This window comes from Ciona intestinalis, chromosome 3 (assembly GCF_000224145.3).
Source record: "Ciona intestinalis chromosome 3, KH, whole genome shotgun sequence".
NCBI lineage: Eukaryota > Metazoa > Chordata > Ascidiacea > Phlebobranchia > Cionidae > Ciona > Ciona intestinalis.
In genome coordinates this window covers 4486580-4498317 of record NC_020168.2, presented here as the reverse complement: position 1 = coordinate 4498317, position 11738 = coordinate 4486580, and the positions used below count along the sequence as shown (strand labels likewise).

The following is an 11738-nucleotide window of genomic DNA, read 5'->3' as shown; positions in this document are numbered from 1 at the left end:
AAAATAACATTTTGTTCATTCATTCAAAAAAAACAAACATGTTGTTCATGTGTGTAAAGAAAAAGGTGACATTTTGTTCATTCAGTACAAAATTTAAAAACATTCCCCTACCTTCTATAAAACCTGTCCAGCGCACGTACAACGAGAGCATTGTCTCGTGACCGTCTATCGAGCATGAGGCGTTTCTCCACTAGGTGGAAATAGGAGTTGAGCAATTCCTCGACAAATGACATCAGTTTGTTGCTTGCTACTTTACAAACTTCTTCCGATTGCTGAATGCAAATGATAAATAAACTATATTATATATGAGATAGCTAATATAGGATATACAATATATACGCAGTACATAAATGATCCATAAACTAATAATTCAGAGTTCTGTTACTTTCAATGTGTTCTGTTACTTTGAATTTTATAAGTATTTCTATAACAAAACCAAATGACAAGCTTAGATTTTAGATATACTCAAATTTACCCTTTTTGGGGGAGTTTAACTGAAGTTGTAAAACATTTTATGTTTTTTTACAAACATTTTTAGGGAAGAAACCAAGTAAAAGGGCTAAACATTTAGTTTTTAAAATAGCCAAGTTTGAAAACATGTTTTTACCATCATTGGGCTGTAAGTTCCGTCCAGTGCAGCCGTCATTGACGTTATCTCAGTTTGTTTAATAAATAGATTTTCATAAGCTGCTATCGTGAGCGATAAGTTACTAAGGAAACCATTACTTCCACGATCAATGAATTCTAACACATCAATCAATAAATGATGGGAACTGTTAGCTGGAGATAGGAAGAAATGTAAGTTATAGCCCTGTCTTTTTAATACGCAATTATTACGAATCTTCAAAAAATTATTCCAAAAGTTTTTTTGTTTTTTTAAACAAGTTTTATTTTTGAAAAATGTTATAATTATTTTAAATAAAACTCTTTTCCTTATTTTCTATTAATCTGTCTTTTAAACCAATTAAAAGGGAGTTTAATATTTACAACAGAAATGATACAAATTTCTGATCTTTTACAGACTTAGAACTACAGAATTAGAAGTTTAGAATAGGTAAACCACAGTAAAGAAAACACAGTCAACAAATACTACATCACAAAAAGATTATTAAAAGGTTTACAGTTATGTAGAAGTTGGATTTTCTCAATCCAAACTAAGTTAAAAAACAAACCACTCCTCACTTACAATTTTCTGATTTAATTGCAACTCCTTCCTCAACTAAGTAAGATTCCAGCTCCTGTTTATTGTGTAAGTTAATAAAAAGTTAATAAAAACGTTTATATATTATATTATATAAATAACATTAACATTTTATATAAATATAAGAAGTAGGCTAATATTTAAAAAAATAAATAAATTGTATATATATTATACATAAAAAAATATATATATATTAGAAAAAAACATTATTACAATAAACAAAAATAAGTAAGTCAAAAATAGTTTTACCTGTAAATCCTCATCAAGTTTATGTCTTGAATGTTGAAGATATTCATCACACAGCAAACCTGGAGGTTCTCCAAGTCGTAACAACAATCCAACACATTCTGCTAGTTGTTGAGCACTGGAGTGCTGTGGAATATAAAAACATATATTATATATGCAGAGATGAGAGAGAAGCATATTAGAAATTACAGACTGAAATAGTGTGTTGTGTAAAAGCTGTGGCTCTTTCTACTGTTCAGTATTATTAGTTTTATATTAAAAAAAAACAGAGAAAAGTTGGATTTTTCATAGCTGTAAAATGCTGCAGTATGCAGTCATTTTTAAAATGTATCGTTTAAAAACACTAGAGAAAATTAATACCTTGTTACATGTTAACATATTTTATGACAGTATGTGTATGACGTATTATTACCGAAATATACGATGCCAATATTAGTATGTTGGAAAACGTAAATTTGTAACATTAAGTTATATGTAATCTGACCTTATCGTGAAATGTTTGCTTCAATTTTGCGACTATTTCATTAATAATTGCCTGACAATCTCTTTCAATTCCACTGAATGACTCCATATGCTGATAATGTTGAAGAACGGACTTGGTTTTCATGTAATAGGACACAGCGGTTGAAAAAGCACCAGTTTCGAGGCATTTTTGAAGCTTGGCTGGCAACTCAAACAGAAATTGCAGTTTTTTAAGCAAAGAGTGCACTCCAGAAAGTTTGGATATTTTCTGACGGTTTTCCTGGAATTGGAACTTGATTTATAAAATAGACCAATCAAAATTAAGGTAGCTTATTATTAAATTACAAAAAATAAGCTATTTTTGGACAATGATAACATACAACCATCACAATACGTATTACACCTATAATAGCAGCCTTTGAAATTTACAATATAATTTTTTCAAATGCCACAGAAAAAGGCAATACCAAATCCATGTCATGAAAATTTTTTTTTGTGAATTTTTAACGATTGATAAATTTATTCAAAATCACCTTTAAAGTTTCATTAATTTCAGAATTGAGTTCTGTGATACTAGACATGTTGGTGGTCAACTTTTCCATCTCGTTTTCCATTTGTCGGAAATCTCGTTTCATGTTTCGGATCGTGTCCGTGGCGCTTATGAACTTGTTGTAGTTCTCGTACACCAATGTCTAAAACAAACAGAAATTACCCACAAAGTATTATACATTGTACCTCGTAAACTGGGTTGAGGTGTATAAAACAGAAGACCCATGTTAAAACCCTTGTCGTTTTCCGGCCAAATGAGAGAAGAGCAAGTAACATTCATTCTTACATTTAAAAACAACAATTTTAAACTAAATACAAAGTACACTTTAATTGTGAAAATATTAACCTGCATTTCACTGTCCAATGTTCGTATTTGTTTTGCCATGTCATTTTCAGCATCCATCAATTCGGCTAAAGATTTCTCCTAAAACAAAACCCAATTTTGAACTTATCTACTAAAGTTGAATAGGCAGTATTGATTACAGGGCGTTTTTAAAAAATACATATTTAAGCATGAGATAAGCACCTGTTTGATCTTTCTTAAATAGTTTTCGGCATGAAAATGCGGGCTATCGATGTCCAACGGGTCATTACCGACCGCCGTATTACTGTCTGCGCCATTTACACCATAATACATCTTCAACATATCTTTCTTTCGCGACCTTCGTTCGTCTTCGTCATTTTCCATATTGAATTTAAAACTTATGAATAAAAATATGTAAAAAATTAAAGAATTTGATCAAAAATCGCAAACAGTAATGTTTATGCAATTTTATAGAGAGATCATCCAGGCGTGAAAAAGGTAACCTAGTGCCATAGATGTTTCAAACATTTGGGGTATGCATTTCTTTCAGACGCAAAAAAATACAAGCAAATGTCTTTTGGAGTGCTGAAAAGGCATATTTTAGTTTGCCAACTCATATATTCAAAATTTGCACAACTAATTAAAGCTATAGGGTTAAATTTAATAGGTAAACATTCATTTGATAAACGTTTACTTTCATTTTAGTACACGTTGCCTTGCTAAGTTGCTACATTTACAAAAATACCCTACACTGAAAATAGCGAAAAAGGGGATTTTCCAATGAGAGGAACATTCGACCAAAACTGGACAGCTGTTCAAAACCGCACCTCCGATTGTTAATTTGGAATCTGTTGAATTTATCTGTCTGCCTACGGCACTAATCACGAGTAGAGCGTATTTCACGCAAACCAGTATGTATATGCGATATTAATATATACGTAATTGTATTAAAAGCAGCCATTTCTAAGTTGTTTTAAATAATTATAAAACTGTAAAAAATGGGGAAAAAGAATCGAGCAAAGCAATCTGGAAAGCCTGGTGGGGCAATGTTAAGGCATAAAAAAGAACTGGTAAAGATGGCTGCTGATTTGTTCAAGTGTAAGTAATTCTACATAGCATTAAGATTTGTTATTTGATGTGATTCTTTACATTTGATTTCAGTATGTGTTATGTCACCTTCTACACAAGATGAATGGGAATACTACTTGAAAGTTCACACAGCTGTCGAGAATTTCAGTCAGAAGCAAAAAAATGGTTTGTTTTTTAAATATTTATTTATGTATTATGTATACATAGCGTTTTTACTAAATTATATTTTAGGTAAAATTATCAAAAAAAAAATGTTTTCTTAGTGAGTGATCCACCAGTTGTGCAACCAATTGATCGAACAACTGCCATTCCTAAGTTTAAATCATGGCTTAAGGAGCATGGGGTGGAATATTCTGCTATTGATATTCAGGAGGTGTCGGAAGAAGAAGGTTTTGGTGTAATTGCACTTCAAGATATTGAGGTTAAAATTGTTATTCATATTTATATTTATGTATAAATTGGTTGGGTATGCGTATGACATGGTATGTACTGATGCACATGATTGTATATTTTTATATAACATGCTCATTTTTGTCAGCAGTTTGTTGTGTAAGTCTGTAGGTTCTGAGTGTGCATTTAACTTTCAAAAATAAAAAGTTATTAAATGATTTAACTTTATATTTTGGGCTGACATAATAATACGGGTTAAAGTTTTTGTTGGCTTAAAAAAATTTTAAACTTCATACTGCTTTGTAAATTGTAAGGGGATTTTACTAAAGGTCTTGAATACTTTAAATGCCTTAAATATGGTTTGCCCACAAATTCTTTTAAATATTCATTATATATAGATAAAATGTCCGCTTGTGACGATACCAAGAAAAGCAATGATGACGTATGAGGATGCCAAATCATCATATCTTGGTGATTATTTATTACAAACCTAATTTTTGATTGGTCCTAATCTTTTGCAATATTTATGCATCTATATTGGTTCCACATTTAGCATAGCTGGAATTTATTTTGGAACAACGTTCTTAAGAGCAAATAACAGCGGTTTTTGAATATGTCATACGTAGGCAATATATTTGAGCAATTCTTAAATTGTGGTGTATTATAAAAACTATGACAGCTTTAAAACTGCCCCAATACCAAAATTAGCTCTTAAAGCTTGCATTGCGTTATGCAAATTCCACAGTGTCATTTCTTTAGTTAAATTTAAAGGAATTAATTCCCCCCAAAAAAATCCAAGACACCATTAATACTCATAGAGATTAATTCAACTTTTAAAGCTGTTACCATGTAATATATTTTCGGTACCGGCTTTCTTCAAATAAATTTAAAGAAATTACCTTAAAAAAATGATGTGCCAAAAATGTGTTTAGATTTTACACAATTACACACATGATATTTTTTATACAGCTGGTTTGATTGAAGGAAATGAGGTGTTGTCGGTCATGCCTAATGTATGTCTTGCACTTTATCTTCACTGTGAGAGGTTTACACTAAATTCCAAGTATCAACCATATATTGGTAAGATTTGGTAGGCAATGAAGGAAAATATATATAGTGGGGTGGGGGAAAGATGGGACAACTTTTTTGTAGATTAACTTTGTATCCTATTTGGTAGTAAATAAAAAACATTCAAAAAATTATAAAACTGTTTTTTCAAGACTTCTATAGGCCGTTGTTGGTTGTTTAAAACACGATCAGGATATTTGGATGCTTTGTGCTAAAGGTGTCCTATCTTCCCCCACCCTACTGTGTGAACGTGTTTTGCATTGCATCCTTCTGTGTGATAAATTGAGTGCACTGGACCTTTTAACCTAATGGGGACCTACTTTAAGAATCATAGGTTTAAAAGCCTTTTAATTGAAAAAGAGAAAAATATTAAATTCTATGAATAATTAATGTGCAAAAATTAAAAAAACGATTTTTCAAAATTATAATTTTTAATGCATGTACATTTGATTGACATGTTCTCCCTTACAGACATGATACCTCAGGAGTTCAACACAATCCTATATTTTAAACCTCACGAGATGAAATATCTGAAAGGAACAGCTGCTTTATGTGAGAAAGTTTGTACTTGTTTAGTTAGGATAAGAGAAGTAATACGTTAGTTTGAACATATACCATGTGTGTAGTTTATGGCATTGCAAGATAGCCTTTAAAATATATTTATGCTTCTTATCTGAAATACAATAAAAATTTCTGTAGTATGGACTGGAGTTTTGTGGCAAGCATTTATTGGAAAAATAATGTTAAAAATACATTTTTCTAACTATTTTACTGTATTTTATTACAGCTGTGGCAATAAACCAGTTCAAATCAATTGTTCGTCAATTTGCATTGCTGTACCAAGTCTTTAATGGTTCGCACCAGAAAGAAGATGTGGAAAAGTTACCCCTGCAAGCGAGAAATGCTTTTACTTTTGACACGTATCGCTGGTGTGCCTCCGCTGTTACTACAAGACAGAATAAAATACCAACACGTGAGTTTAATTGTGTTTTTTACTTTTGTCAGTTTTGTGTTTGTTGAATATAGCAGGATTTCAGTTTTGTCATAAATGATTTACTGTGCAAGCAAACCATATATAAATTTGGGGTTGATAAATTTTAATTTGCGGATATATTATTATGTAGTTCACATATTACCATATAATTAATGAGCCAACTGTGGCCCAAATCCCAGGTCTTATGCCTCACATTAAAACCTCACCCATATAGAATACAATACTTTGCCCTACATTAAGATGTATATAACCAATTCATTTTCCTGCTATATCCTTATGTAGGGCTAAGTTTCAAGTCCTACTTTGTTGATATATACCAGTCTTTTCAATGCCTAACAATATTAACATTCAGATGTTGGTGATGTACTCGGAGATTTGGATGAAAATTCAACATTGGCTTTGATTCCAATGTGGGACATGTTCAACCATGCAATAGGACCTGTAAGGAATATTTAAATTATTATCATTTACACAACACATGCTTTAAATTTTCTCGAAATAAAATTTATTTTTCTGGAAGTTAATTTAGGGCTTGATTTGAGTTGAAACCCAGCGGAATGTTTTTCTGGATTTTTTTATAAATATTAAAAGTTTACTGAATTTCCGTTTAAGCAGTTCGAGTTATATTCGTAAACTCGAATTAAAAGCCGTATTGTCTAGAATCAAGCTGTATTGTTGCATTATGACTTATAGTTTCATGGTTTGAAAAAAATTGGCCCCGACCCAGGATTTGTTATATTTATGCATTGTTTTACAGTTAAGCACGGCATACAATGCACTTACAAGAGGAATAGAATGCCTGGCAATGCAGGATTTTAAAACAGGAGAGCAAGTTAAGATATGTTATGGGGCAAGAACTAACTCAGACTTATTGATTCATAATGGTTTTGTTATGAAAGAAAGTCCATTTGACAAGGTTCGAATTCACTTAGGTAAGTTTTGTGCAATGTTACAGTTTTTAAGTATAGTAGGGTGGGGGAAGATGACACACTATCTATTTTCTTGTCTCATTCTGTTGTAAACAAAAACATTCCAAAAATTATAAAACCCTATTTTCATGACTCTCATAGACCGTTGTTGATTGTTTAAAACAGGATCAGGATATTTGGATATTATGTGCTAAAGGTGTACCATCTTACCCCACAGTACTATATATTTAGGTATTAAAGTTAATTTTGGTGAAAACAGTTAAACAAGTTTATTTAGGTAAAAATCACAGGTAAATTTGAGTTTCCGCAAAGGCACTTATTTAGGTTTCAACTTAAAAAATTATTCCCGGCCATAAAAATGATTTGGTTTTTACTGTTTTTAAAAAATAATCTGACATTGCTAAAATCAGACCTGTATAACTGTTTAAATAGCAAATAATTAACACAAAAAACAGAAGTTAAAATGTATTATCAGACATTAAAAATATTCTCTTGTAGGTGTAAGTCAAAAAGATCCTCTATATTCACTGAAAGCCAAACTGCTTGAAAAACTTAATGTTGAAGTCAGCGGTCAGTTCGCTGTCTGTTCGATGGACAACAGTCTTCCCACTTCACCACAATTGCTTGTGTTTTTAAGGGTGTTTCATATGAATGAAGGTTAGTATAAAAAAGTTGTGGTAATTCGCTGCTTAATGATGCTACCATTGTGTGGCCTTTATGTGTTCTTGGGCAAGATACTTAACTGCAATTGCTCCAACCCAGTGGTCATTAATAGGTTGTCCAAATTTGACAATAACGTAGTAGGCATGAAACTTTTGTGCTAATTCATTGCTTAATGCTGCTACTTGGACAGGACACTTAAACTACAATAGCTCCAACCAGGTCAGGCCATGTCAATTTCTAATAGGAGTTCTCCCCCTATTCTGTGATATTTGTGTTAATGTCTCTACATTTCGGTTGTTTTTGCTTTATATTAATTTGTGTTGATTTTTTTAGAGGAGCTTAGGAGTTGGTTGGAGAAACAGAAAAATGAGTTATCATCGCTAAGGGAAATCTACATCAGTGGAGAAGTGAAGTTCAAAAGTGACGTGAAAGTTTGGGAATTCCTCGAAAACAGAGTCAAACTTTTACTGATGGGTTTCAAAAAGATTGGAGATGTAAGTTGTTTGATAGTAATTCACATTGTTGTACAACTACTTTTAACAATTGAAGTTGCTCTCCTTTATAGAATACTTGTATTCAATTTAAAACATTGGTTAGAATGTTATTTCTGGCGGCCGTAAGCGGCCAAAATGTGCATTAAAACAGCATACCAATGAAAAAATAAATTTTGTTTATTGATAAAAATGCACAAATGTAATCTAAAGGTACCACCAAACCAATGAAAAGGGTGTTAACCTTGACTATTTCTGGTTTCTAACTACTAAAGAAAAAAAAAAAAAACGAATTCAATATAATAAATGCTTCTTAGGGAACAAAATTGTGTAGAAAAATATATCTTTTTTTTTGTTTTAGAATATTGAAGAAATGATGGAGGATAAATCACTCACCCATCGGAGCAAACTTGCTCTTCAGTTCCGCATTGAAGAACACAGGATCTTATCTGCGTGCGTCAACTTTTGCCGGCAGATTCGAAATGCTTTAGAGAATCGCAGCAGTGGGGAACTTATGGAGGACTCGGTCGTTATGTGTGAGTTTTTTTAATTTTTAAAACAATTTTTGTGTTATGTATGAATGAGCAAGCCAAGGATTGGATATCCACCAGTAACAATGAATGAATGTACATAAATTACTTTATACCGAAATTGACAGTTGTATAACACGGGTATTCATACACCTTTTGCCAGCTTACAAGTGACCATGTATGTTACTTTGTGGGTGATTATGTTTTTGTGTTTTTAATTCATTCATTATGTGTGGCTGATAATTTGGACAAACCATTAGTGATCACGGGATTGGAGCAATTGCCGTTAAGTGTCGCGCCCAAGGACACATACGCTCACAATGGTAGCAGCATCGAGCCTTGAACCCATTACCTCTGGATTAGAGGCAGTCGCGCTAACCAACTGTGGTACGGCGCCATGTTAATTTAAACTAGAGGTCCTAAATAGTGGTCAGAAACCACAGGTTGCCGGGTTGGAGGCTCAATGCTGTTACCACTATGGGCATATTGGTGTCTCAGCAAGACACTTCATTCTAATTGCTCAAACCTAATTGTTACTAAAAACAAGTTATACTCATTTGATAGTTGTCTAAAGTGACAGCCATATACAAAAAAAGTTTATTTATGTAGTGGATTTTGTTTTAAGTCTGGATAAACTGTTCCCATGTTTCAGACACAAACAAAAACCCATCACAACTAGAGGAAGAAAAAGATTCAACAACGTTAGAGAGCGAGGGGCAAGACGGTGCGAAGGGCTTGAACGTAGATATCAATAAAATTGACATTAACGCAAATAATTCGGTAGAAGAAATTTCACACGATCCCGATACATGGGTGTATGACTGATGTGTAGTGTATTCCGATCTTGTTTAGCATCGCATGGTCTGTTACCGGCCGCTTATGAAGTGAATGAATATGCCATAAATTGTTAATTTACAAGGAGATAGTGTTTGATCGTGTACGTCACATTGCCGTATTCTGTATCGTGTTTTTAGTAATTTAAATGCAGTTCTTTATTTTAAAGATAAAAATAAATTACATCGAGGATAAACAACAACTGTGTTTCGTTTATTATTGACGAGTATTTTGTTGATAAAAATAATAAAATCGTTTTATTCTGACTTAAATTTCAAAACGAGCGAAACAATTAATAATACATAGATTTCAATGGCTGCAGCTTGCGGACCGTTAAATTACTTTACACAACAAATAAATTAATTTAGTGCGGAATGGGCCTCGCAACGATGCGGTAAAAATATTAATCAAACTTTTCGAAAGTCGACCTCGTTTCCGGGTGCGAGTCTTCGACATAACAAATCGCACACAAACGTCCACACCAAAGAATTCTCGTTCCATTTGGTAGTAAACAAAGATTGTTCGAAGAATTACAAAACCGTATTCTCACGACTCCCATAGACCGCTGTAAATTGTTTAAAACGCAATCAGTATATTTGGATATTATGTGCTAAAGGTGTCACGTCCTACCCAGACAGTGCTATATATCGAATCCGTTTTCTGGTGATCAAATCGTATTGACAGTAAAATTATCCAAGTACTGAGACAAAAGAAAGTTTTGAAAAGTGTGTGTTTTTGCTGGAAACACTGTAGTGTGGAATTCAACCTGTTAGACATGAAGTTCACAGACAGTATTAAAAGAATCGATGCTGCGTGAAAGTTGAAGGGCAGCGGTTAGCGCGTTGAAATATCACAGTCCCGCTTTTTTAAGCTCGGTCGCCGTGTCAACCTTTGGCATTTATGTGTTTATAAAGAGACCTGTTTTTGGTATCTTAATGTAAGAGTGGGGTGGGGAAAGATGGGACACCTTTTCATTCTATATTCTCATCAAAATTGGTATAGTAAATAAAGAAGATTAAAAAAATTATAAAACCGTATTCTCACGACTTTCATAAACCGTTGTTAATTGTTCAAAACACGATCAGGATATTTGTAACTTGCGTGCTAAAGATGTCCCATCTTCCACCACCCTACTGTATTTTTAATGTACGCATTGTATATTACTGGCAGCCGATTATTAAGTGGATGAGTGTATAACATCAATTAATAAATACAGAAACAAACGCCATATGAGATCTTACGGCGCATTCTGCATCCTGTTTTCTGTAATTAGAATGTAGTTCATATAAAGATGACAATAAATGACTGCCTTGGATATGCAGGCTGTGTATCGTTTACAATTTCCGAATAATTTATTTGGTAATTTTCTTTCAGGATATCACGTATTTATATCAACCGGTTTAACAAATGCGTTTTCAGGCTGTAACACAACATTGGTTGCCTTTATTTAATCTGTGAGTAGCATATGTAGAACTGCGGAGCATTATAGTAAGGTAAAATGTAAAAACGGACTATAACACGGGTCAGAGCTGCATTTTTCCAGTCATTATATATAGTAGGGCGGGGTAAGATTGTCAGTAAACAAAGAATATTTGGAGCATCACGATATCCCATCTTACCCCACAGAACTTATTGGCACAGAAAAAAATAAAGATAAAAAAGTTGGTAATCACCCGCCTTCGTGGATTCCTACCAGTATTAGGCAGGGAGGCCCGGTATTTTACTAAGAACCATATTCAGCAATGTATGTGATATCTAAAATCCGCGTGTACTTTCATCGATACAGGCTAAAGTTCGCTTCTTAGAATGTATAAATGTAACTTGGTTTATCCTCGCGTGGCCAAAAAACGACAGTCGTTATAACATGGGTGTTCTGTTCCTTACAAAGCATGGCGTCAGCTCACACCGCAAGTGTAACTTGACACTGGCTTTCTCAAAACAGTAAGTCTGGAATGACTAATCACTTTTCACATGCTTCGTTAAAATCA

General features: G+C 33.1%; 2 protein-coding genes and 1 long non-coding RNA gene across 3 annotated transcripts in view; 1 reads left to right on the top strand and 2 right to left on the bottom strand.

Annotated features, from left to right (window-relative positions):
- Positions 1-3223, bottom strand: part of LOC100181549 (vacuolar protein sorting-associated protein 51 homolog) — a 7721-nt gene extending 4498 nt beyond the window's left edge. Inside the window, exons 1-8 of the mRNA XM_026833674.1 lie at positions 2985-3223; positions 2805-2882; positions 2443-2601; positions 1932-2189; positions 1451-1573; positions 1187-1238; positions 608-780; positions 111-272 (exon numbers count right to left, since the gene is read on the bottom strand). Of these exons, the coding sequence (XP_026689475.1) occupies positions 111-272; positions 608-780; positions 1187-1238; positions 1451-1573; positions 1932-2189; positions 2443-2601; positions 2805-2882; positions 2985-3146 (1167 nt within the window). The 5' untranslated portion in view covers positions 3147-3223. The remainder of the gene's footprint in view (positions 1-110; positions 273-607; positions 781-1186; positions 1239-1450; positions 1574-1931; positions 2190-2442; positions 2602-2804; positions 2883-2984) is intronic.
- Positions 3224-3713: 490 nt separating this feature from the next.
- LOC100183922 (histone-lysine N-methyltransferase setd3) lies at positions 3714-10011 on the top strand. Its single transcript, XM_002131166.4, has 13 exons — positions 3714-3860; positions 3924-4016; positions 4115-4272; positions 4640-4712; positions 5211-5321; positions 5781-5861; positions 6097-6282; positions 6656-6744; positions 7061-7235; positions 7731-7889; positions 8229-8389; positions 8748-8922; positions 9569-10011. Exons 1-13 carry the CDS (start codon positions 3761-3763, stop codon positions 9739-9741), a joined length of 1734 nt encoding a protein of 577 aa, XP_002131202.1. The 5' UTR covers positions 3714-3760; the 3' UTR covers positions 9742-10011.
- Positions 9943-11738, bottom strand: part of LOC113474119 — a 4974-nt gene continuing 3178 nt past the window's right edge. Inside the window, exon 2 of the long non-coding RNA XR_003395780.1 lies at positions 9943-10315. This is a non-coding gene — a long non-coding RNA (uncharacterized LOC113474119). The remainder of the gene's footprint in view (positions 10316-11738) is intronic.

Excerpts from the sequence above, each read along its gene's own strand:
- LOC100183922 (XM_002131166.4), top strand. The coding sequence starts at position 3,761 with ATGGGGAAAAAGAATCGAGCAAAGCAATCTGGAAAGCCTGGTGGGGCA. Across the intron at positions 4,713-5,210 it reads TGCCAAATCATCATATCTTG|CTGGTTTGATTGAAGGAAAT; the intron begins GTGATTATTTAT and ends TTTTTTATACAG. Across the intron at positions 5,862-6,096 it reads GAAAGGAACAGCTGCTTTAT|CTGTGGCAATAAACCAGTTC; the intron begins GTGAGAAAGTTT and ends ATTTTATTACAG.